This window comes from Ranitomeya variabilis, chromosome 2, assembly GCF_051348905.1.
Source record: "Ranitomeya variabilis isolate aRanVar5 chromosome 2, aRanVar5.hap1, whole genome shotgun sequence".
NCBI classification, from domain to species: Eukaryota; Metazoa; Chordata; class Amphibia; order Anura; family Dendrobatidae; genus Ranitomeya; species Ranitomeya variabilis.
The window spans coordinates 349,512,782-349,539,939 of record NC_135233.1 but is presented as its reverse complement, the minus strand read 5'-3'; the positions used below and the strand labels follow the sequence as shown (position 1 = coordinate 349,539,939).

Genomic DNA, 27,158 nt, shown 5'->3' with positions numbered 1-27,158 from the left:
TAAGGTATAGTCGTCACCTGAGAACCGGTGTCCAGCAAAGCATTCAAGGGGATTCCATCAACCACTACAGGGAGAACTGGTCGTCCTCCAATATACTTGGTTCTCCAATGCTGCGGGCCTGACCGTCCTACTCCTGGGGGTTGGCCCTTTGCCCCAGGGGTTGCTCGTTTAAAGGACAGTACCTTGCAAGGTGGCCCACCTGGTGACAGCGGCGGCAGATGGGTCGTCCGTCCTGATGGAAGCGATCGCTGTCCCGGCCTCTGGTCGGTGGGGTCCTCTTCTGTCGCGTCCAGGGGACATCTTCTGGTCTGGAGGCTAGCTGGATCTTTTCCTTGGGGGCCTCCTGTAGGGACTGCACCGTCCGGGCTAGGGCAGCAACGCTCTTGGTCAGCTCCTGCATCTGAAGACGGAGTCCTGCAGGGGAGTCGTCCTCGAAGCTCTGGGCGTCGGCCTCCGCGGCAACTGGGGTATCCGATGCCACCTCCTGGTGGTATGTGAGAGCGGGGCGCCTGGGTGGTATTGCGCGGCTGGGCTGTCGCTCCTGCAATGCCTGGATAGCTTTATCTTTGAATTGCGCAAAAGTCAAGTCTGGATTCTGCATGGCCAGGAAGTGCAATTGGCCCCGCTGGTGACTGCACAGGAGCCCCTCAATGAACCGCTCCTTCAGGAGTTTATCCTCATCCTGCATGCTGTCGGGGTCACTCTGCTTAATGGCCCGCATCGCCTCCTGGAGGTTAAGGGCATAGTCCCGTAAGCTATCCTGCGGTCTCTGTTTGCATCCATAGAAAGTCAGTTTAATTTCTGTAGCAGTGCGAGTATCGAAGGTGGCTTTAAGCTTTGCAAAAATCTGCTGTGCAGTTCCCTTATCCTCGGCGGGCCAGGACTTCAATTCTCTCAGAGCCGCCCCAAAGAGTTGGCCGGTTATCATATGAACCTTCTGAGGCTCTGTCAGGGGATAGAACTCGAGCAGGCTGCAGAGCCCTTCCTTAAAGTCAGTGAATGTATGCGACTCCCCAGAATATCGTGGGAGCCAGGCCGCTCCGGGCAGGTACGGCATAGAGAAGGGCATTATGGCTTTTGTGTTAGCGGCAGCGTCCGACTGGCTGAGGGGAACAGCGGGTTCTGCGGCAACCGGTGGTTGTATTAGGGCCACGGCTTCGCCCGCTGCGGGGCCCGGAGGTGCCCCTGCGTCCCCGGCCTCTTCCTCCGCTCCTCCCGACTCGGACATGGCTGGCCCTTCCTCCACTAACCTGCTGGGGATCGGAGTTCCTCTTCCGGGATCGGCACGTTACCGCGCTTTCTCGTTCCGCGCTTCTTTTTGGCCGGTCCCGCCCACGAAGCTGAGGCTTCTCCCTCCGCACACTGCGATGGCGAATCGTGGCGGGAACTCCTGGCGGCAATTGTCAACGCACAGTCTTTGTAATAAGTTACAGTCCAAGCACAATAAATCACAGTTCCAAGGCACACATGACCCGATTTCTCAGGCTTAAGTAGTATCCTGTTCGTGACGCCAAAATGAAGCGCCCCCACTGCCGCAGGGCCGAGGGGTACCCGGTACCGGGCCTCTGAGTCTCTGCTCTGGGGTTGTCACGGTGGCTAGACCCGGTCCGTGACCCTGCTGAGGGGCGTCCAGTGAAAGGTGGTGGTAAATGGTGGTGATGTTGCGGTGCCGCGTAGGTCGTAGTAATAACAAGGACACCAGGTTGCAGTTTCTTTACCTCTTTACTGAAGGTTTTAGAATCCTCAGTCCAGAGCGCTGTCAACAGGGCTGTCTGAGACCGGCCGGTCCAAAGGCACATCGGGAGTGCTCTTTACAGGTGGGAATCAGTGTCTACCTTCTAGCGCCTGTGTGTTGTAGTCCTTCCCTGCTGAGCTCCCGGGATAGTCCTCACAACTGATTCTGTTTGTCTCTGATGTTCATTCTCTCTGTCCCCCAGATGATATGGTAGGACGCACCCGTATGACGGGGTAGGCCTGGAGTTCTTCCGGGACCCTAGTGTCGCCCCTCTCCCACAGCTGCCTCCGTTGTCTGCTTAGGTGATTTGTGTGGGACAGCCAACCTAGAATTGGCTGTCCGGCCGTGGTTTGCAGTAGTACTTAGAGTCTCTTACTTGCTCGGCGTTCCGGCCACCGACTGTTTGCGCCTCAGAAGGATGTTGCCTCGGTCTAACAGCACGACTCCTTCTGGTCCTAATTCCTCTTTACTGTATTCCCGTTGTTCACTGGTTAGTTCTGCTCTTAGGAGTCTGCCAGGATCCCATCCCTGACAGGTCCTCTCACTAGCTCTTCCCAGTTACTTCTCTCTCTGTCTTCCTGTCCAACCCCCAGTTTTACCAGAGTGTGAGGAGTAACCTATTAGATAGAACCACCCCCCCTGGTGGCCGGAGTGTGAAGTGTAGTGCGAGTGTTACCTGGTCAGAGAAACTCCTTTAGTGCAATCAGACGTAACATCACTCCCCTTAGTGGCAGAGCGACATTACTGCAACGACCAGGACTCTGGGGCGCTGCAGATACACCTGTATATGGCTGGTATATATGTAGAAAAGCCTTGCGGTTTATGACTCTGCTCCTCTGTAATTGTCACACGTGTGCGAGTCTACAGCTCTGTGTCTTTATAAGGGGACCCTGCACGCCTGGAAAGTCTCCATGTCACACTTCAGAGTTCTGCGAGAACAGAAAATGTGTTATCTGCAAATCTTCCTTTAAGGCAAAAGCAATTAAGAAAATCTGATTTATTAAAGATAGAAATCTGCCATGTAATGTGAATGCTGATGAAATGTCAGGAAATGCGGGTGCTGCGTATTCCACATATACTATATGGCACCTGACCCCCACACCTGGGGGAGCTGAGGGGACAATTCACTTCACAACCATGAGGGTTCATATTTTACAAATAGGAATGCAACCTCTCATCTGGGAAGCCTTTCCACAAAAATGTGATGTGTTTCTGTGAGATATTGTGCCCATTGGGTCAATAGAGTATTTGTGGGGTCAGACACTATGATCTGCTTTTTTGACGCTGCAGCATGTCAGCTCTTTTAGCATTTTTGCAGTATTTTTTCCTGCCACTACTCTCATTTTTGATGTATAAAAAAACTACAAAAAATGCAAAGTGGTACTGCATATTTTCTCTTTTTTTAACCCCATAATGACAGCCAATACGTCTTTCTTACTGACCTGAGATATAAGAGATTAGCTTCCCCATACAGGTGACAATCCAGCAGCTGTCGATGGAACACTATAGCTGACAACTTGCTTCATCAGCCACGATCAGTGTTGTCACCGTCCATATCTGTTTAACCCCTTAGATGCTGCTGTCAATAATGACTATATCATATAAATGGTTAACAGAGTGTGAGGGCTTCCTCTTTAACCCCATCAGCACCCTAAGATCATGATTGTGTGGTCCTGATATTTGCCATGGCAATTCACGACCAAATAGCGGCCTTTTAGAGTCTGCCGACTGTTGTAACCTGTTCAAAAGTTAACAATATTCAGGTGTTAAAATACACTTTTTCATTTCTGTCATATCACTTTGCATTAATTCCTGAAAAGCACCTGAAGGGTTAATAATCTACCTGACAGCAGTTTTCAATATGTCGGGGGGCACTGGTTTTAAAATGGTATAACTTTTGGGGGGTTTCCAATATATAGGACCCCTAAAGTCACTTGAAACCCGGATAGGTCCCTAAAAAAATAATTTTGTAAATTTCCTTTGGAAAAAGAAAAATGACTACTACAATTTTAAATCTCCTAAAAGGCTAATAAAATATAATAACATTTTACAAATGGTGCTGATGTAAAGCCGACATGAGGGAAATGTTATTTATTAATGTTTTGCTATGGTATGACTATCTGGATTAAAGGGATAATCATTCAAAGATTGAAAATTGCCTTTTTTTTACATTTTTGTCACATTTCTGATATTTGTTATAAATAAACGCAAAACGTATCACCCTAAATTTACCATTATCATAAAGTATAATGTGTCACGAAAAAACAATTTCCAAAATCACTGGGATTTGTTGAAGCGTTCCAGAGTTATTACCACATAAAGTGACACTGGTCAAGTTTCAAAAAGTTGTCCCGGTCACTAACGGCAGGCAGCCTCTTTAATGCGAGATATTGACCAGTAAGTATTATATGGAATGGTGGCCCTCGTATAAGAATCAGAGCAGAGAACAATCAGGAGAACAAGGGCAGTCTGTCGCTGTGGAGGACAGTAATGGGCTTTATGTAATGCAGGGAAATGAATGAATCCCTCACAGACAGCTTTTACCACGGACTGCAGCTGATTACTGGGAGCTTTTTTCAGTCACTTTGTGATCTGCTAATTGTCAAGGGATCGTTCAAACAAGTAGGGATTGTACAAAGCGGAGAACTCTTTTAAATTGATTTTTAATGGTTTTGTCTAAAACAATCACTCTAAAGGGAATTTATCAGCAGGTTTTTTTTTTCTATCTAATCTGAGAACAGCATGATGTAGGGGCTGAGACCCTGATTCCAGAGATGTGTCACTTGCTAGGCTGTGTGCTGTAGTTTCAATACAATCAGCGTTTTGTCAGCAAGAGATTATCACTGTAGGACAGTGTCTTGTGACTCCTGGTCCATCCCTGCCCCCCACCACTGATTGGCAGATTGCTGAAAATGCACAGGGTACACAGGGAGCTACCAATCAGGGATGTGGGCAGTGTTATACAGAGCTCAGCATTCAGAGAACTGCTAGATCTGCTGCAGAGAAAACAGATTCTATCAAAGCTGCATCAAGCAGCCCAGTAAGTGACACATCGCTGGAATCAGGGTTTTTGCCCCTACATTATTATTATTTATTATTATAGCGCCATTTATTCCATAGCGCTTTACATGTGAGGAGGGGTATACATAATAATAATGATCATGCTGTTCTCAGATTACATAGCAACAACGTACTGACGGATTCCCTTTAACACTGAAGATTGTTGGGTTTCTGCAGTCTATGTTAGGTGGTGAAACTTTTTAGTTGTAGGAACAATGATGCCCGGTGGGAGCTGACAGAGATCGTACTGCTTAAAAGTACTTTCCATACAGTGCTTTCCTCATTGGGTTTATGACTATTGGATATGTAATGCAAAACTGCACCATCACCAGTCATTGATATGAACAGTGGATCTGTGCTAGTTTACGTGCTATATACACCTTTTTTAGAGATTTTTTTAGCGTTTACTTCCTTCTTAAATGCAGTCTTCATTATTATTATTGTTGTTGTTTTTTAACATTTTATTGCGCACAGTTTCTGTGAGTCCTTCATTTGGCTCTGTGACTTTGCAATAATCTTACAAATGCATCAGCGCTCTTGGTCAGTTCTGATGACTCTCTCTGCTCTCCCATCCTTTCTTTCAGTGCTAGAGTTAACAGCAGGGGTGTGCATAGATTTTCACACTGTGGAGAGGAGAGAAAGTATCTCAGGGAGGGCAGAGAAAATAGCTATAGATAATGTGAAATGCATATGAAGAGGAAACAGCTGCAGGATAGAAGCAGTACTGATACATAAGAGCGAGTGAGTGCAGCAGCACATTGGTTACACACAAAGCTCAAGTCCAGCCTATATTACTGGGAAAGATACTCCCACAAGTGAAAAATCTGAAACTTAGATCAGGCTGCAAAATGAACATTAAGAGGTCATTTGGGTCTATTCTTTTACATAAGCATGACCAGTAAGACCAGTGATTGGCTGCAGTGGTCAATTGCTGTATTTGTGACATCACTGCAGCCATGTCAACAAAGACTGGAGACAGCACCATAGAGGCAGCACTGCAGCCGCAGCAGGTACATAACACTGATTTTCTTATTTTTCACAGATCAAACCTTCATAACGAAGAAAAAGTTAAATATGAGATTCTCAAGCAAAGTAACTGGATCCTTACACCCCATTCTGTTGGGTGAAACTTTCATTATCTGATTTTAGTCTTAGGGACTTGGCATTGGGTGTTGTATGGAAAAATGACCCACTAGGGTTCAGTTGGCCGTTCACCGGGAACTGGTTATTTGGACGATCAAGGGGTTGACATTCTAGAATACTCTCATCTTTTGGTGCCCACCAAAATCTAGTGGTGGCTCCACCTTCAAGAAATATTGACCATCGCTGACAATAGTTCCCTAATGAATGCTCATTTTTAGGTCTCATATGATTTGGCACAAATTTGTGACAAAACCTGGTGACTCTTGTCTAAGATCTGGGGTCTGACTTATCTTTTCTCAAAGATCATTTTTGTAGGATAGTGGTAGACCTGGCACATTGCCCTATGGTGGGTATTGACTCTCCATTCCTTCTGTATAATGTATTCATGCATGCACGTGTATACATTATTCATGTAGTCCCCAGCACTGAACAGCTTCTCGGGGATGTCTATCGTTCATCTTCCCATGAGCATGGATGGACATTCTGTGTATGTGACATTAATCAGTGTCCCTAGAGGAGCGCATCCCCCTCTCCGAGTGTCACCTCCATTCTCTGGGGGCATCGGCTCGTTATCTGCTAATTGGGCAGCTGGGTCCATCTTTGTTATCTATGGTGCGGCAAAGTGACCCACGCAGGGCGATTCTGTATTTAATCTATTCACCCTCAGTCGCATCCATTCGTTCTAGAATATTATATATTATTGTATAATATTCAGATATGCATTGACACCGGTCTGTTTGTAGGCTACGGGGTCAGTCTTGAGAATGCAGCCTCTAAGTTATCGATGTTAACCATTTGCCACTGTCTGTTCTTTTTATATGTTCACTTTAATTTTTTCTTCCCCTTCTTCCAAGAGCAATGATCTTTTTTTTTTCTATCCACATAAGCCATATGAACCTTGTTTTAGGAAAAATGAATTGTAGATTTAATGCCGTCATTTAATTTACCATATAATATAAATTAGTTGAAAAATTATTTGTGCAGTAGAATGAAAAAAACAAAACCTTGCAATTCCTACAATGTTGCTCAAATTCCATTTTTGTGATGTTCACTGCAGGGTAAAAATGACACGTTAACTTTACTCTGCAGGTTAATACAATTACAGCCATACTAAAATTATATTGTTTTTTTTGTTTTTTTATTAGAGCTTTTAAAAATAAAAAAAAACTTCAAAGAAAATTTGATTTGTGTCACCCTATTCTGAGACCCATAGATTTTTTTTTATAGTTTTCTGCCGAGAAAGCATTTTATTAATTACACAGATTTAATAAATATATTTTATTTCTTTATTACATTATTTATAATATATATGTAATAATTATTATTTTTATTATTAATTTATTTATTATTCATTTTACTTATATTTAATAAATGTATTTATTTTATTTTTTTATCATCTGTTCTTTAGAGCATTTTATTGTTGCCATTTTGGGATATATACGAGTTTTCAATGTTAGTTTTTATTACAATTACACCAGTGTTAGAGCTTTTTTATTGACACAATTTTCAGATACATATGACTTATTGATAATTATTATTTTTTTATAAGGTGTGTGTGCTAAAAAACAGAAATTCTCAATTCTACCAGTCATATTTAAACTAGAAAAGGCAGGGGAGATTTTTTTTCTAAAAAATATTTTGTAACATATTTTTAGCCCCCTAGGGGACATGATTTTGTGATTGCAAGTACAATGCACAGTAATACTTTGTACTGCAGTGTATTGGAATTTTTGCAATCTCTTATTGTGTCAATGATGGGGTAACTTTGGCCCTGACCACTTTCATTCTGTAGACACTATTGCTTTCATTGTTCGCAAGTCAAAACCCTGTCTACGTCAAGTAAATGAGGTTGAGCTGCAGTACCACTGACAGCCACAAGTTAATGTAGGGCGCTGTGTCTAGTTAGTGCTTAATTTGCCTGATCCTAAACATAGCATATAATGACAGAAATCCCTATTGTGACACAAAATGTCATTTTTGACAGATATCAATTTGGGACTTTTTTGGGCACAGAGTATTATTTTGTGATGTTGAATTACTTTTTGTGATTACCTTATTTTTAATCCATCAATGTGCAGTGACTGTGAGTAGCATGTAGTAAATATGAGTTATTTCTGTAATTTGTCACCTTCACTAGTGTTTTCTTACAAAACCAATTGGTTATGTAGTAAATCCATGCTGGAGTTCTGCTAAAGTCGTAGTGTCTGCTTGACTTCACTGACTTATTGATCCGTGTACTGCTCGATGTATGACGATGGCCGCAATTGTGTTCCTTAATTGTGTGTGTTCAGTTTATGACAGTATTTTATGGCTTACTTTACACCAGTTGTGTGCACAGATGTATCGGAGTGAGGACTGCATCAAACTTCCATTACAAAAGAATCCATGTCCAAATGTATTGACCGCAGTGTTTTAGTAGAGCTGAGTGACAATGGAGGTACAGTTGCAAAACTAGTACAGCAAAGAAAATTTAGCAGTGTAGCAGAGCTGAGTTTGTAACAAAGTCCAAAATAGAGCTGACTCAGCAGTAAGGCAGCATTACCTAACAATGAAACAGAACTGGCCGAGTCACAGAGTCCAAGACAGAGCTAGCTAATAGGTATAATAGAATTGCTCAGTGATATAGCAGACCTGGGTTTGTGACAGATTTAAGTATAGCTGTAAGAGCTGGCACAGACTTATGGAGTGATGTAGCACTGAATAGCAGAGCTGGGTTTGTCATGGAGCCCAGTATAGGTAGCAAAGAAGTCAGTGAAATGTGGAAGAGTTATGCAGCGATGTAGAACTGAACAGCAGATCTGGGTTTGTCACAGAGCCCAGTATAGGTAGCAGAGAAGTCACAGTGATATGTAGAAGAGTTACGCAGCAATGTGGCACTGAATAGCAGAGCTGGGTTTGTCACAGAGTCCAGTATAGCTTGCAGTTCTGGCACAGTGATATTTAGAATAGTTACATGGCGATGTAGCACTGAATAGCAGAGCTGGGTTTGTCACAGAGTCCAGTATATGTAGCAGAGAAGTCACAGTGATATGTAGAAGAGTTACACAGCGATATAGAACTGAATAGCAGTGCTGGATTTGTCACAGAGTCCAGTATAGCTTGCAGTTCTGGCACAGTGATATTTAGAATAATTACATGGCGATGTAGCACTGAATAGCAGAACTGGGTTTGTCACAGAGTCCAGTATATGTAGCAGAGAAGTCACAGTGATATGTAGAAAAGTTACGCAGTGATATAAAACTGAATAGTAGAGCTGGATTTGTCATGAGGTCCTAGAGCAGAAGTAGTCTATGGACACAAAATACCCCAATAGTTAGCAGGTGTGCCGCCACCTGAACTGGCCTATAAGGCCTCAACATGTGGCATCAAATGGCAACCCAACTGGTATAATAGCAGAGATATCCGGCTGAGGCAGGTGGAGGATGCAGCGCCTTGCACTGGATTCAGGAGAGATGAGTAACACAGTGATGTCCATCGTAGCAGACATCACAAGTATCTTCAGCTGCAGCCATTTTTCAACACTCTTTTTTTTGTTTCACCATACAGGTGATGTAGGTTTGAGATGAGCCACAATGTCTGAACCATAAAAGTATCACAATACTGTGTCTGAAATACAACAACAAAAACCCTTATTTTTGCATCAGAACATTTTGGAGAAACGTAGATGTCTTACGCGTGTATTGTAGATAGTGATGTTCTTACAATGGTCGGCACTAAGTGCCTGGAACTGAGCTTATCACTATTAATTTCCCTCCAGCACATAGGGCTAATTTCATAGGAAGTCAATTTACCAGTCCAGATGTTTGTGGAGTGTGGGTGGAAACTGGAGAGCCTGAAGGAAATCCACACAAAACCCAGTGAACATACTGGGCCAAGCCTTCATGTGTTGTCCATAGGCTCAGGAGAGTTTTACCTACAGCTGTATATGGCTAGCTTAAATGGTGAGCCAGTCCGGCTGAAATTGTCAGGTTCTGCTCTATGTAATCTACTCTATATTGGGCAACCATGCTAACCACTGAGCCACCATACTGATCGAAAGGGGAAGGCATTGACAAAGCCTCATACAACATTCACTTCCCCTTCCATAAAATGCTGGACCCACTCCTATAACAGCTGTACATAAATGATCCTTTATAATGCAGTTATAACATAAACCTTGGTATAACTGCCTGACCATATGGTGCCACTGACCGTGTAGTTCCTATCTAGAGGTCATGTCATAGTTTTTTACAGAGTTAGTTTCCTCTTTTCATGGTACCAGTTCCATTTTAAGAGTTAATTATTATATGTGTCTTGCTCACTTTTTTTACTTAGTGGGATATTGCCATCTCTAAGATCCGATCCTAGTATGTAGTTAGTGAAATAATAATAATATTAGCATATACCTCCAATTAAAATGTAGTATAGTCTCATGGGTTTACCTCGACAGACAGGAGCCAGAAGGCTGCATTGTCGTATTTCTCCTCTGTTTAGAAGCACTTCATCTTCAAATTAAATAATTTTTTTAAGCAGTACAGGGGTTAATCTGCTCAGTTAAGAGCTCGTGGAGGCTTTCCTGCATTAAGGCTCTCAGCTGTGCACTTATAGTCACTCCCATCTCCTATATAAACTGGGCCCTGGCTAGCACTCATTGCCTCCCAATGTAGGTGTCTCCCTCTTCCCTATGTGGTAATTTTTCTAACCTCTCAGTGTCTCCTGAGAGATACTTCAGTCTTCTGGCCAACCTCCTCCTCTAGTGGTTCTGGCTTCTTCCAGGAACACAGTCCTTCTGCAATTACTGAGTAATAGCGATATTAGTGGTCTTAGTGGCCCCTCGGAGACCTAGAAGCTGTCCTTGAGACGCATAGTATATACACCTCCCATTTCCTCTATAGCTTCTTCCATTCATATGTTATCACAAAGAAGACCTGGCTGGAAGCCATATCAAAGCTATCGCCTTTAACCCCTTTCTCAAAATGTAAAGTTTCTCTGTCTTGTAGGAAATGGACATGCCCGATGAAGTGAATATCGATGATCTTCTGGACCTAGATACAGATGAGCAGAGAAGGAGCAGCTTGCAGGTGAGGAGAATTCTGTATTACCTCTGAGTTTGTTTTCTGGATGGTTTTGTTCTTTCACTGATATTGTGCATACCTGACCATGGAAAAAATGAAATACTAATACATCTTATATTTGAGCAATTACCCCAAAATAAGGAACACACTATAACCTTCTTGCATAGGATTCACATTAAACCATTACCCTGGTAATGTCGAGCCGTTGGGGTATAACACGATACATCGCTTACCTTTAGCTAACACCTCCCACGTAACCCATACCCTCCTACCCATAAATAAAAACTCCAAATACGTATTCTTTTGGAATAATGTCGGCCACAGCAGCCTTTTTATTTAAATACAAACAACATCATAAATAATAACATCCAATAACTATTTTTTGAGCTAGGAGGGGTCCTTGGAGCTCCCCATGGATCTGGTGATCAAAACACAACACCACGTGAACGTTACCAAAACCAAATTACTCCCAGCCGATACCGCCTGGCTCGGGAGCACCAAAACCCCAGAGGGTTCCCTGTTCACGTTACAATTCCCGGGGAACCGACTACCCCCGCCGGAACCCCCAAGTCACCAGATCCAAAACCAGTTTACACAAAATACCGGGGAGCCATAAGCCAATGACTCCCCCCAACCCAATTTCCAACAACTCCAAGGATTCCCCCCCAGCCACCACAGCCACAATGACCCATAATACATAACATACCACCCCCAAAAATTAAAACAAAAACCCACCTAAACCCAAACTATTAGGGCGGGAGGGCGGGACACTTGCTGTCTGGAGAGCGGGAACTAACAGGTCCCACCCCTCTACAGCTTAATTAAACTAACCGACTCCACTATCCCCACCCTTTACTCATTAACCCCTCCCTCCATCCCATGGTCATGATGTGCCTCCCCTTACGCCGCGGGGGGAGGGGCGGCTCCAGCTCCGGCCATTACTTGACCCTGGTAATGTCGAGCCGTTGGGGTATAACACGATACATCGCTTACCTTTAGCTAACACCTCCCACGTAACCCATACCCTCCTACCCATAAATAAAAACTCCAAATACGTATTCTTTTGGAATAATGTCGGCCACAGCAGCCTTTTTATTTAAATACAAACAACATCATAAATAATAACATCCAATAACTATTTTTTGAGCTAGGAGGGGTCCTTGGAGCTCCCCATGGATCTGGTGATCAAAACACAACACCACGTGAACGTTACCAAAACCAAATTACTCCCAGCCGATACCGCCTGGCTCGGGAGCACCAAAACCCCAGAGGGTTCCCTGTTCACGTTACAATTCCCGGGGAACCGATTACCCCCGCCGGAACCCCCAAGTCACCAGATCCAAAACCAGTTTACACAAAATACCGGGGAGCCATAAGCCAATGACTCCCCCCAACCCAATTTCCAACAACTCCAAGGATTCCCCCCCAGCCACCACAACGAGGGACTTTGAAACCTTAAAGACCCGAGACCCCACCACTCCTAAATGCTATGGCCTTCTCCACACCTTCTTGCAGTCCAAGTGCCCAAAAATCGATTCCAACAGCATTCAGATGCACACCGTCTGCAAGCCAAAATGCCCCGTCACCCTTCTCCAACTCAAAATGCCTTACGGCTACTCCACCATTCCTGGCCACAAACGCGGACACCGCTCTGTTAACCTTAATTCTGGCCTTATTAAGTTTATCCAATGACCGCATGTTCCTCCACCGTTTTCGCGGTACAATCTCCGACCAAACTACTGATATCCCTGGATATAACCGCCACAAGCGCAACAAGTCCTGCTTGATATCTTTGATTAGTTCTCTAAATGGGCGCGAACCCAAGTCATTTCCTCCAGCATGCAGCACCAAGATATCCGGAGATCTGTCTAAAAGTACCGCAGCATTGATCTCCTTCAGCACCCTGTTCCAGACCAAACCTCTAAGACCGATCCACCGGACCACCGCTACCGACCGATCGAAACCGAGCTGTCTACCCTCCGGCCGTACATCAGCGCGTCGTGCTCCCCAATGAACATAGGAATGGCCGAAAATCCATACCAAAAACGGTAAGGAACCTAAAAATACAAAAAACAAAAGTCAATCAACCAACGAAGAAAAACCACCAACTTCCTAAACGCACCCCTTCAGAATGAGAAACGCACACCATCCCTAACATCTAACATAGCTGCGATATCTATTCGACTGCCATCTCCCAATACGCTTGATAGCATCCACATCCAAACCTCCAGCGGCCGCATCCGTAGCTGCCCCAATCCGAAACGAATGAGAAGTAAAACGCGAATCATCCAACCCCAACAAAACAACCGCTCTCCGGAAAATCGTCTGAAACTGATACCTGGACAAAGCCGAACCGTCCTCATGACACAGTAAAGATCCTTCCCTGCGAGGCCCAAGCCCCCAAAAACCTCTTAAACAACTAACTGGGCACATCAGAGAACCAGCTACTCCACCCAGCTCAATTTTCTTACCGCGCCCCACTTGATCCGTCTTGGATCGACGCAACCAGAACTCCACACGTCCTTCGGCCAAGAGAACATCCCTTGCCAAAACTCCACCCGCTGTACTCTTATTAGGAGACACCAATTCACTAATTCTCATTGCACCAAAATACGCCCACGAGAAAGCCAAGCTGAAAAGACGTTGTTCAAACAGCGACCCACAACAGTCACCCAAAACCTCACCCAATCGCTCCAACATCGCGAAAGAAACAGGACGCCTAGAATCCAACCTACCATATTGTCTCCGGAAACCTTTTACAGCTTGCCTCACTAGGAAGGCTTTAGTCAAATCACACTGCCCCCTCAGCTTGAAACCAAAAGCCAAAGCAGCCAGCAGACGCGACACCTTTGCCCACGACCAACCTTCATCAAAACCACGACTAACCCAGGACAACAGAAGCCCAACCTGATCATCGGCATTATCTCCACCAGGGCAGGATGCCAAGACCCCTTCCCAAGAAGACCAAACCAACTGATAAGTCTCCCAAGTTTTTGGAGCCAACGACGATCTTATGAGATCTCCAGCGTCCCTGATGCCACGAGCCAAAGGTCCGCTGGGCAATCCAAACCGATGGTTTCTGCTTCTGGAGCCAACGACCGAAAACGCTCGAACTGGAAACGAGAAAGGGAATCAGCTATTAAATTCCTCGCCCTGGGCACATGCATCGCATGTCGTCGCCTGAGAACCCGGACCACAGGCGGTGATGAAGCAGTAAGTCCGTTGACCGCACACACCACTCCCATGTTGTCACAGTTAAAGCGAATCCGCCTGTTGCGAAATTCGTGCTTCCACAAATGAACCGCCACCAGGATCGGAAAAATTTCCAATAGCGCTATGTTACGAACCAGCCCTGATGAAACCCACTCCACCGGCCAGGGTGCAGCACACCATTGCCCCTTGAAGTAAGCCCCAAAACCACTGCTACCCGCCGCGTCCGTAAACAAATCCAAAGAATCATTGTCCACCGCTTTTTCCAGAAACAAAGAACGACAATTGTAAGAACCCAAAAAGGAACTCCAAACCGCCAAATCTTCCTTCAACTCTGCTGACAAACGAATGAAATGATGCGGCGCACGGACTCCGGCCGTAGCACTCGCCAACCTTCTGGAAAAAACTCTCCCCATTGGCATCACCCGACACGCGAAGTTGAGTTTTCCCAACAGCGACTGTAATTCTCTCAAAGTCAATTTCTTTACACGCCTTGCTCGAGCCAAATCTTCTTTCAATCCTTCAATCTTGTCAACAGGAAGCCGAAACTCCCACCCGACCGTATCAATAACAATCCCCAGAAAACTCAAGCACGTACACGGCCCTTCCGTCTTCCCGGGTGCCAATGGAACTCCGAAACGCTCACACACCCATTCAACAGCCCGGAGAAGGCGCAAACAACGATCTGACCCAGCCGGGCCCACACATAGGAAATCATCCAGATAATGTAACACCGAATCACAATCAGAAACATCCTTAACCGCCCACTCCAAAAACGAGCTAAACATCTCAAACAAAGCGCAAGAAAGGGAACAACCCATAGGTAAACACCTATCCACGAAAAACCCCCCCTCCCAAAAACAACCCAAAAGCTTAACACTATCAGGATGAACCGGCAACAGCCTAAATGCAGCTTCAATATCCGTCTTGGCCAACAAGGCCCCACGACTAGTGTTGAGCGATACCGTCCGATACTTGAAAGTATCGGTATCGGAAAGTATCGGCCGATACCGGCAAAGTATCGGATCCAATCCGATACCGATACCCGATACCAATACAAGTCAATGGGACTCAGGTATCGGACGGTATTCCTGATGGTTCCCAGGGTCTGAAGGAGAGGAAACTCTCCTTCAGGCCCTGGGAACCATATTAATGTGTAAAAGAAAGAATTAAAATAAAAAATATTGCTATACTCACCTGTCCGACGCAGCCGGGACCTCAGCGAGGGAACCGGCAGCGTTGTTTGTTTAAAATTCGCGCTTTTACTTGGTTACGTGAGGTCCCGGCTTGTGATTGGTCAGGGCGGCCATGTTGCCGGGACGCGGACCAATCACAGCAAGCCGTGACGAAATTACGTCACGGCTTGCTGTGATTGGTCCGCGTCCCGGCAACATGGCCGCCATTAACCAATCACAAGCCGTGACGTCACGGGAGGCTGGACATGCGCGTATTTTGAAAAGCGCGCGTGTCCAGCCTCCAGTGACGTCCCGGCTTATGATTGGTCACGGCGCCATGTTGCCGGGACGCGGACCAATCACAGCAAGCCGTGACGAAATTACGTCACGGCTTGCTGTGATTGGTCCGCGTCCCGGCAACATGGCCGCCATTAACCAATCACAAGCCGTGACGTCAAAATACGCGCATGTCCAGCCTCCCGTGACGTCCCGGCTTGTGATTGGTTAATGGCGGCCATGTTGCCGGGACGTCACTGGAGGCTGGACACGCGCGCTTTTCAAAATACGCGCATGTCCAGCCTCCCGTGACGTCCCGGCTTGTGATTGGTTAATGGCGGCCATGTTGCCGGGACGTCACTGGAGGCTGGACACGCGCGCTTTTCAAAATACGCGCATGTCCAGCCTCCCGTGACGTCCCGGCTTGTGATTGGTTAATGGCGGCCATGTTGCCGGGACGTCACTGGAGGCTGGACACGCGCGCTTTTCAAAATACGCGCATGTCCAGCCTCCCGTGACGTCCCGGCTTGTGATTGGTTAATGGCGGCCATGTTGCCGGGACGTCACTGGAGGCTGGACACGCGCGCTTTTCAAAATACGCGCATGTCCAGCCTCCCGTGACGTCCCGGCTTGTGATTGGTTAATGGCGGCCATGTTGCCGGGACGTCACTGGAGGCTGGACACGCGCGCTTTTCAAAATACGCGCATGTCCAGCCTCCCGTGACGTCACGGCTTGTGATTGGTTAATGGCGGCCATGTTGCCGGGACGCGGACCAATCACAGCAAGCCGTGACGTAATTTCGTCACGGCTTGCTGTGATTGGTCCGCGTCCCGGCAACATGGCCGCCCTGACCAATCACAAGCCGGGACTTCACGTAACCAAGTAAAAGCGCGAAATTTAAACAAACAACGCTGCCGGTTCCCTCGCTGAGGTCCCGGCTGCGTCGGAGGGTGAGTATAGCGATATTTTTTATTTTAATTCTCTTTTTTACACATTATTACATTAATGTTGTTGCGATACCCGATACCCGATACCACAAAAGTATCGGATCTCGGTATCGGAAATTCCGATACAGCAAGTATCGGCCGATACCCGATACTTGCAGTATCGGAATGCTCAACACTACCCACGACCAAACTTGCCAACCCACGCAACGGCTTCATCAAAAGACGCGTACACCACCGAACAAAGCTCGGGTGCAATACCGTCGTTAACGGACAACCCCCGCGGGTAAGACAAGTGGTGAATCAGATGGAATTTTCCAGCTTCCTTCTTAGGAACCACACCTAGCGGTGATACAACCAAATCCTCAAACGGAGGAGACAAAAAGGGGCCCGCAATCCTTCCCAACGCAACTTCCTTCTTCAACTTCTCTGAAACCACATCCCCGTGTAACACCGCCGACCTCAAATTCTTAAGCGTCCGAGGAACCACAAACGAAGGGGCCGGAATAACAAAACCGTCCCGAAAACCTCGATGTAGCACCCCCGCTGCCTCCCTCAGGGGGTATCTATTTAGAAAGGGGGCCATCCTTTCCAGACTCACTGGCGTCACCCCCTTGAGAATTCCCTGACCCTGACTTGGACTTAGATTTTTTAAAACACTTCGAGGCCCCATGGGAAGAGCCGCTACAGTGTGAACACAAGTGCTTGAACTTGCAGTTAACCCCAAACTTACATTGCCCGTCGTTAAACTGCCAGCACAAGCCCGCTTTACGACCCCCCGCCTGACTGGACTGTCCGGCCGAACCCGCCGAACTGGATTGACTACTCTGACCGGAACTACCGGCCCCCCCCTGAAAGGAATGGCCAAATTTGTACTGCGCCATCACCCGCAGCCAAAGCCCGATATCCTTCTGATCCCAGCGAAGTGTTGGTCGTATAGCCTTCCTCTGCCGGAATTGCTCATCATACCTCAACCAAGCCTGACCGCCATAAACCCTATGCGCCTCTCCAATGGAATCCATGTAGCAAAAAAAGGCCTGAACACTTCTCAGGCGCCTTCTCCTCAATCACACTCGCCAAAATAGCAAACGCCTGTAGCCAATTTGTGAAGGTCTGAGGAATCAAACGCCACCTACGTTTTTCCTCCTCCTCCTTTTTACTATCCTCCTTCTTCCCTTTGTCCAAGTTAAATTTTTCTAACGGGAGCAGCGAAAAAATTTCAACATACTCATCCTTCATGATCTTTTCTTTTACCTCCTTTTTAAGATGCGCCCCCAAAGGGCCCTCAAAACAAACATACACCTCCCCATGAGCCCTATCATCTAAATGGACCCGACACTCCTTCTCTTTCTCCGTTTGTACCGAAACCGACACCGGCGCCCAAGAGCCCGATGCTACTTGAGTCGAACCTGTAACCCTCTGCGACCCAATCCACGCCGCCAAATGCCGTTGATCACTCATTCCTCTCTCCAATCGCACCAACAAATCCCTCACATTTTCCAACACCGCCCCGACCCCCACCACATCAGCCCCGACAACGCCACTAACCCCAAAACTCGTCGCCAAACCCCCTTGTGCCTCCACACGCACTGGAGACGGCAAATACTGCACAGGTAGCAAAGACATGGACAAACACTCACCAGGCTGCGGGGGAGCTGTGATCCCCCCAGCCGGAGTCCCAGGATCCAACCGCCGCTGTCCGTGGAGATCTATTGCCCCAGGAGGCAACTGTCGCGTGGGAGTCTGCGTTGCGTCTTGCTGTGAAGATCCAGCCTGAGGTGAAAGTAGCGCAGCCTGTACTGTCGCAGCTTGCTGGTGCTGGTCTGTCCTCCAAACGGCCGGGCCCCCATCACCACTGTGTGAGGCCGCTGCTGTGTCCATCAATCCAGCTGCAGGGACAAACCCTGCTGATGCTGCCGGGGCCACACCCGTAACCGCAGGGGTACCCGCCACCGCTCCTCTCCCACGTCCTGCTGCAAGTAGGCCAGAGGCAGGCCGCGCGGAAGGAGCATCCCCGCCGCGGCCCCCCGATGTGCTAGGCCTCAGACGCTGCCTGGCTCGCGCTGGCCCCGCCCCCGCAATGCCGCGAGGTGAAGGCCTTGCAGCCGCCGCCGGACCCCGCCCGGCAGTAGGATTCCTCCCAGGCCGGGACCTACTGGCGCTGCTATTTAAGGGTGCCCGGCCTGGAGGGTCCCTGGAGGGGCTCCTGCGCCAACGGGGGGCCCGAGGAGCGGAGTCGGGCGACAGCCGGTCCGGAGGCCTTGACCGACGCGCGCGCCTCACCGGAGACACCGCCGTCGCCGCTGCTGTTCCCGAACCTCCGCTCCCGATGATTCCTGCTACCTGCCGCTCCAACCAGCCTGGAGAGTGCACTGCTGCCGCAGCCCTCAGGCTCTCCAGAACGCTGTCCACGGTGGCCATAGTAGGTGCTCACTTGCTGTCTGGAGAGCGGGAACTAACAGGTCCCACCCCTCTACAGCTTAATTAAACTAACCGACTCCACTATCCCCACCCTTTACTCATTAACCCCTCCCTCCATCCCATGGTCATGATGTGCCTCCCCTTACGCCGCGGGGGGAGGGGCGGCTCCAGCTCCGGCCATTACTTTCTCATTGTGTCCAGGACAAAATATAGACAAGACGTGCCAAAGGGCAAGGCAACATTTTTGGATCCTACTTCTATTGCCCAGGCCAATGCTACCTAGTGTATCATGCAGCCGAACACATCATTGATGGGGGATATGTATCATGGAGGTGGTTGTCCTCAGTGATGTAAGCCCGGAAGCAAGCTCCAGCATGTATAGTGCTGAGTGTTAATAGAGGGCGTCAGGGCCGGGTTTACTCGCCTGGTTACTCACATATTCCCACCCCGATGCGCGGTATGGTGGATATAAGGAAGTCCAGCAGTAGATTATTTTTTGCAGATGCTAAATTGTTCAGTCTTTTGGCATAGAAGCTCTGTGGTTACAATACATTGACACAGATGCTTGTTGGTTAAAATATATTGGAACAGATACTTGTTAGTTACAGTTTATTAGCACGGATGCTTGATGGTTACAGTACATTGTCTGAGATGCTTTCTGGTTACAATTTATAATTGAACAGATGATTGTTGGTTATAGTGTATCGTCACAGATGCTTGGTAGTTACAGTTTATTGGAAAATATGATTACTGGCTACTCTCTATTGGAACAGATGCTTGTTGGTTACAGTCTATAGGATGACATGCTGGCTTGTAAAAGTCTATTAGCACACACACTTGTTGGTTACAGTATATTAGTACAGATACATGTTGACTACAATATATTAGCACAGATACTTGTTGGTGTCCGTGTATTAGCACAGAAGCTTGTGGTTGTTGTCTATTGCTGCAAATGCTTGGTAGTGACAGCATATTAGAACAGATACTTGTGGTTACAGTTTATTAGCACAGATACTTGTTGGTTATAGTCTACTAGCACAGATACTTAGTGGTTACAGTCTTTTTTGCACAGATACTTGTTGGTTACAGTCTATTAGGACAGATACTTGTTGGTTATAGTCTATTAGCACAGATGCTTGTTGGTTATAGTCTATTAGCACAGATACTTGTTGGTTATAGTCTATTAGCACAGATGCTTGTTGGTTTCAGTCTATGAGCACAGATGCTTGTTGATTACAGTCTTAGCACAGATACTTCTTGGTTACAGTCTATTAGCACAGATACTTGCTGGTTACAGTATATTAGCACAGATTCTTCGTGGTTACAGTCTATTAGCACAGATACTTGTTGGTTATAGTCTATTAGCACATATACTTGTTGGTTATAGTCTATTAGCACATATACTTGTTGGTTATAGTCTATTAGCACAGATACTTGTTGGTTATAGTCTATTAGCACAGATACTTGTTGGTTAAAGTCTATTAGCACAGATACTTGTTGGTTACAGTCTATTAGCATAGATACTTGTTGGAAACAGTCTGTTGGCACAGAAGCTTTGTGGTTGCTGTCTATAGGCATATACAGTTGTGCTCAAAAGAGTACATACCCCGGCAGAAAATTTAATTTCTGGGCCTTTTTTGTGGTTGGGTGAAGCCATTTATTGTCATTCTACTGTGTTTTCTCTTTTGAAATCATAATGACAACCCAAAACATCCAAATTACCCTAATCAAAAGTTCACATACCCCATTTCTTAATACCATGTATTGCCCCCCCTCTAAGATCAATGACAGCTTAAAGTATTTTGTGGTAGTTGTGGATGAGGTTCTTTATTTTCTCAGATGGTAAAGCTGCCCACTCTTCTTGGCAAAAAGCCTCCAGTTCCTGTAAATTCCTGGGCTGTCTAGCATGAACTGCGCACCTGAGATCTCCCCAGAGTGGCTCAATGATATTGAGGTCAGGAGAGTGAGATGGCCACTCCAGAACCTTCACTTTGTTCTGCTGTAGCCAATGACAGGTTGACTTGACCTTGTGTTTTGGATCGTTGTCATGTTGGAACGTCTAAGTACGTCCCATGTGCAGCTTCCGGGCTGATGATTGCAAATTTGCCTCCAGTATTTGCTGATAACGTGCTGCATTCATGTTTCCTTCAACTTTGACCAAGTTTCCTGTGCCTTTGTAGCTCACACATCCCTAAAACATCAGTGATCCACCTCTGTGCTTTACAGTAGGAATGGTGTTCCTTTCATCATAGGTCTTGTTGACCTCTCTCCAAATTTAACATTTATGGTTGTGGCCAAAAAGTTAAATTTTTGTCTCATCACTCCAAATTACCTTGTTTCAGAAGTTTTGAGGCTTGTCTCTGTGCTGTTTTGCGTATTGTAGGCAAGATACTTTGTGGCATTTGCGCAGTAATGGCTTTCTTTTGGCAACTCGACCATTCAGACCATTTTTCTTCAAGTGCCTCCTTATTGTACATCTTGAAACCTGCGACACCGCTAGTTTTCAGAGAGTCCAGTATTTTAGCTGATGTTATTTGTGGGTTTTTCTTTTCGTCCCAAATAATTTTCCTGGTAGTTGTGGATGAAATTTTTGTTGGTCTACCTGACCGTGTTTTGGTTTTTCACCGCCCCTGGTTTTCCATTTGTTAATCACAGTCTGAACGCTGCTGACTGGCATTATCATTTCCTTGGATATCTTTTTGTATCCCTTTCCTGTTTTATACAGTTCATCTACCTTTTCCCGTAGATCCATTGATAATTCTTTTGCTTTCCCCATGACTCACAATCCAGAAATGTCAGTGGCTGGATTAAAGATGCAAGAGTCTGTCTGGATCCCAGAAACTCACTCAGCTTTTATGCGCACACACTGATTACAAGCAAACAGGTCACAGGTGAGGATGTTACCTTTAGTAGCCATTCAAACCCATTTGTGTCAACTTCTCTGCATGTTATCAGGTCAAAATCACCAGGGTATGTGAACTTTTGATCAGGGCCATTTGGATGTTTTGGGTTATCAAACACAGTAGTTTGACGATAAATGGCTTCACCCAACCACTAACCATGAGTGGAGAAAAAGTTTTGGTGTTATCATTGATATTCTCTGAAAAAAAGGCAAAGAAAGCAAAAATTATTCACAGTAACTTAACTTGCAAACACACAGTAGATTGCTGGCTGAGTTAAGCCTGTAAGCACGAAATGGGGCCCACACGGTTTCTTTTTGCTGTATGAGTAATTACACAAAACATACTCTAACCTTTATGCCACCAAAACTCAAATTACTCCATAAATTAATTATACAGTTTCTAAACAGTTCTATCTGTATGATGTATAAGTTGCTACCAATTTATAGAGGAAGAAGCGGAGCCAGCTCGCATCTTACAGGCGTCTCCAGGAGTGACCTTCGGTGCCTTTGTATCCCTGGGAAGCATGAATGCATGAATAAAAGCTTTTTACACTGCAAGACTACAAAATACATTGTGGAATGGTGGATGGGAATGGCTCCATTAAAGCTTCAGGTTTTATTTATTAGCGATTAAAACCATACCATATAATAGTAATGGCGCTCCGGCATTTCGAGCCACAGAGAGATCTTACTCTTATCCCGGCCATTTCCAATTATAACACAATTGGCAATAAATCACATTGCACAAAATGAGTAAGAGCCGACAGATTAGGCATCGTTGCCGTTATGTATATGCTGTTAATCAATAACGAATAAAACTTGATGTTTTAATCGAGTGATGGCAGGGTTTTCTAAAATGTAATGCAGTAAAACAAGAGTGTCATAAAAAGATCCATTCTTTATGACCTTGAGAGGATGGAGTTGGCGTTCATTTTCAGTATTATATAAAACCACACATTTACCACGTAACATGGCAATATTATACTCAAATATCTCCGCCATATACAGCCACAGTGCCTATATAATAAAGGCCTCAAGAATTGACACGTTGCTTTGTTTTGCACACTGAAAAAAAAGCCACATAGAAAAATCAGCATCATGTGCACAGTAGTGTATTTTCTCATTTATATCAATATCGAGTTTATTCCAAGAGTTTTTAAAGTTTTTTTATGTGGATTTTTGCTAAATCTTCTCCAAATTCCATTAAAAAAAATCTAAGTGAACATCCCCTTAAGGGTTCGCTCACACTTGTGTTTAAAAAATCTGTGCCATTCTCATCCAGGAGAGTGAGACAGTTTTTTTCACTTGTCATCTGTGTACAATCCGCTTTTTACCCAGCAGCTATTAAACATTTATAGGAACATTTACGATTTCCTATGCTACAGAATTGTAATATTCTAAAATCATCCCTGCTTTAAGGGACAGAGGGGTTTTAGAGCTATAGTTTACTGCCTAGGGTACGGCATCGGCATTATCAGAGACTCTCCTAGATGAGGAGCGCTTGCTTGTAACCTTATTTCTATGGAGCTTGCAAGCGCTGCTCAGAAACTAGCTTGCTGGATCCAGCCATTGTGCTCCTCTGATGGTGCAGAAGTGGGTAATCATTAGCACATTTGTGCAAGCTTATTACTTGCCAGTGTAGTCTGGCATGTTGATGGTTGGATCACTCATATAAAGTGTCACGATGGTGTTGTGTCCCAAAGACTAGGGGTTCCCTACAGTAGTCTATCCCTGTCTCCCGGATTACTCCTGAAGGTGCAGACGTAAGGTCCTCATGTCTTGCTATGCTTCCAAAATCAACCTCTATCTGTCCCCTCCCCCACCCAGGTTAGTGGGAAGCTGATGTGTATAGGAACACATTAACCAGACAAATGAAGGAAGACGGACAGGGATAAATGAAAACACCAACCATACAAAATACACACACCGAACAACAGAGTGGGACACAAAGGAGGTTAAGGAAGGAGAAACCAAATAGGAGAGGATGAGGATGTACACACAGACAAAACTCCAAGCAACAATCTTCTGAACAATCTCCAAACACCACCTCCAACCACGACCTATACCTCCATCTCCAACTCCAGAACCAGGCAGTAAGGACTAACACTGGCAATCGCTAGGTGCCAGACGCAACCATATATAGCAAATGAAAGTGGCCAACACTGAACAGGTGAGACAGTCCAAGTAGGAAAGATCCAGGAGCTTCAACTGAATAGATTAACCCTTGCACTGCCAGCCAGGAAAAAACCTGGACTGTTTAATAAGATGGTGAAGTACTTCCAACCAGTGCAGAAATACGCAAAACCATATGACACACTCTTCTGGTTCTTCTCTGTCGTGGTATTCCTGTTACATAACGCTTATGTTTATGGCCTATTTCACAATTCCTACTTAATGGTCCATGATGGTAAAAGAAAAAAAACCTTTTCACCTCATGCACCTCCGCACTCACTACGGCAATCATAGTGGGTGGCTGGCATCAACCTCCGGCAAGGAAATGAGTAACAAGTATTTTTTGGCCCCATTAGGTAGAAATTGTTGACGACAACTCCTTTTTGGTACAGGGATATAAAACCTTACAAGATCCATTCCCAAGTTGATACAATGGTTCTGTTTTTTGGGGACAACTAAAAAAAAGAGGTCCATGGCAATTATTCCGTCTATCTTCCCCACTAAATCTATCCCTTCTCATAAGTTGCACTATACAGTCATTTGGTGATAGGGAAATATTTTTCCTTGTTTTTCTTCTGTTCGTTGTCCAGATTTTTCCTTTCCGTAGACGCCAACATTTCAGTATTTACTTTGTGTGTATTATCTCTGACTTTAATGTGGTTTCCAGTAGAGAACTCGCGACCACTTCAAACTTCTGGGAGATGTAGATTAACTTTTCGCTAATAAATGTAATCTGTGAATGTCAGTGCTGGGACTTCCGGGGAAAGAGTCCCATCTTTGATGTGGTCCGGGGTAAATGCTTTCCCACATACAGCTGATAAGTCGGAGGAGGGGTAAGAGTCTCGGGGAAGATCGCCATATACACAGGACTCGGCTGGGACTTCTGTCTTCACAAGTTTCAAAATTCCTTCTAGAAATCACATTATATAATTAGCTTGTTCTGCTTTGAGGGTTTTATTTATTTTTATATTGGGTTGATTATTCCATTATGTGGTCAAATGTTTGTTGAATTTTTTGAAAAATCACACGGTAGCTAACTATCAGATTTATGTGATTTTTGTGCTTGTTTCCAGGTCATCCTCGGTTCTTGTACTAACAACACAGAGGTATGTATAGTATAAGCCTATATAGTGTTTTAATGCATTGTTGTGTTTTGTTCTTATATATTCTGTAGTTTATGTGGATTGCTTTATAATTTTATTTATTAAAAGTCCATTTAGACGAGCTGATAATAAGGGACGGCAATTGCAGGAACGCTGGTTCTTGATTGTCTGTCTGGCTAAATCATCTTTCGGGAGAGTCACGAGGCATTTATACATATTAGATGGATGATCAATATCACCAAAATTGGTGGTTTAGGCCAACTTTAATATAAAACGCAAGAAAAAAAATACAGAAAATGAGCATTTACCCAACAGTTCAACCAGCTATTTATGGGGAGTCATATACATGAAATGCCTAGCTCAGAGAGGGGTTCTCAACACTGTTTGTACAAAATACAAGAAACTACAGCAAAACCAAAGAAATGAGCTGCACCATTAGTTGGTATAAGTGTAATGTGTAAGAACATGTTCACACTGTGGCCATTTCACAGACAAAACCCAATAAAAAAACAAAATGAGCATATACCCTATAAGAAGTAAATAGCAATCGGATATATAAATAGATTTGACATCTTCCAGCTGATAAAAAGTCTATGAACTTTTTGTTCTGTTAAACAAATATAAACCAAGTGGTCCCCATTATAGTCAACGGGGTTATTCTTCTTTAGTTTGCTTCCACAATAATTCCATTTCTCTGAAACAGAGAAAGAGTATTCAAAATGCAGGTATAAAGCAAAAATATAAAATAAATCAACTCTCCTCCTCTTCCCTATCCTGTGTCTGCCTATAAGACGACTGGCTGCAACCTCTGTAGAATAAATACTGCTGGACATTCAGCTGCTCCACGACAGCAGAGCAGTTCTTTTTCTTCCAGATTGCTCCGTTGACGAGGCATGACAGCTTACGTCATGCTGATTGACAGCCGGCTCTTCGCAGTTAGGCAGTGGGGAGCTAGCTGTCAATCAGCATGACATTATCTGTCACGCCTGTTAACAGAGCAAAGCAGAAAAGAAGCCGCTGCCCTGTCGACATGATGTCCACAGAAACCTCTGAATCGCTGGCAGGACAGTCAGTGACCCGGAGATTTCGTCGCTACGCACATCAGGCAGGTAGTTAATACAGTGTAAAAAAAAAGTCCCGTTGAACCCCTTTATCTAAGCCCTGAACTTTGCTAATTCCACACTTGAATATGGAGTCAATCAGCGGGAATGCAGAAAATCTTGAAGACTAACAATAAAGTAGATTTCTTGTTAACGTTCTTCATTTATGATTAGGTTTAGTGTTTCTTCAAGACAGCCATGCACATCAACACGGTGGCCATATATGCAAGATAAAATGTCAGACATATCTCCTAATTTTTGTGGGACTGATCCACCATCCATTGTGTCTGTAGGTGTCCTGACTCTCTCCCAATATCAGATGTCAGGAAATAAAAAAAAAGGGATCAGGCATGTTGGATTTCAACATGTCTGATCCTTTGTTCTCAGTTATCTAAGGTGCATAAATGTCGTCAGATTTTAGATTTGGCTCTGTCCACATATGGGTTATGGGAATATTCTTGCCATCAGCTTTTGGAACCTTACATTACTCATTGATCTTCAGTGTCAACGGATGTTGACCATTCTTCTTAAAGATGGAGCTGTAGGTTATGAGAAATGTAGGGTGCGTGTTTACATGTGGGCAATGAACAGTCCGTGCCTTCTTCTGTGTAAGGTGAAGCACGGATTACCAGCTCGTCAGATTCCACAGTAATGGTTTAACGTTTGTCCGCGAAATGCGTCTGCGTTGTGTTATATGTCTAGGCAGTTTCCTCCGCCTGCCATTGATAAATTGACTCCCTGAACCCCGAGCATAAACCTTTTCCTGTTAAGGGTGTGCACGTAGGAGCAGGACATCACAACCCAACCCGTCAGCAGAATTTGGGTCACCAAAGGAAATCACATCTATTCCTGCTAGAAAAGT

At 45.2% G+C, this 27,158-nt stretch overlaps 1 protein-coding gene across 1 annotated transcript in view; it reads left to right on the top strand.

Annotated features, from left to right (window-relative positions):
* The window catches only part of PPP1R14A (protein phosphatase 1 regulatory inhibitor subunit 14A), a 60,847-nt gene that overhangs the window by 21,185 nt on the left and 12,504 nt on the right, over positions 1-27,158 (top strand). Inside the window, exons 2-3 of the mRNA XM_077285524.1 lie at positions 10,918-10,998; positions 25,167-25,199. Of these exons, the coding sequence (XP_077141639.1) occupies positions 10,918-10,998; positions 25,167-25,199 (114 nt within the window). The remainder of the gene's footprint in view (positions 1-10,917; positions 10,999-25,166; positions 25,200-27,158) is intronic.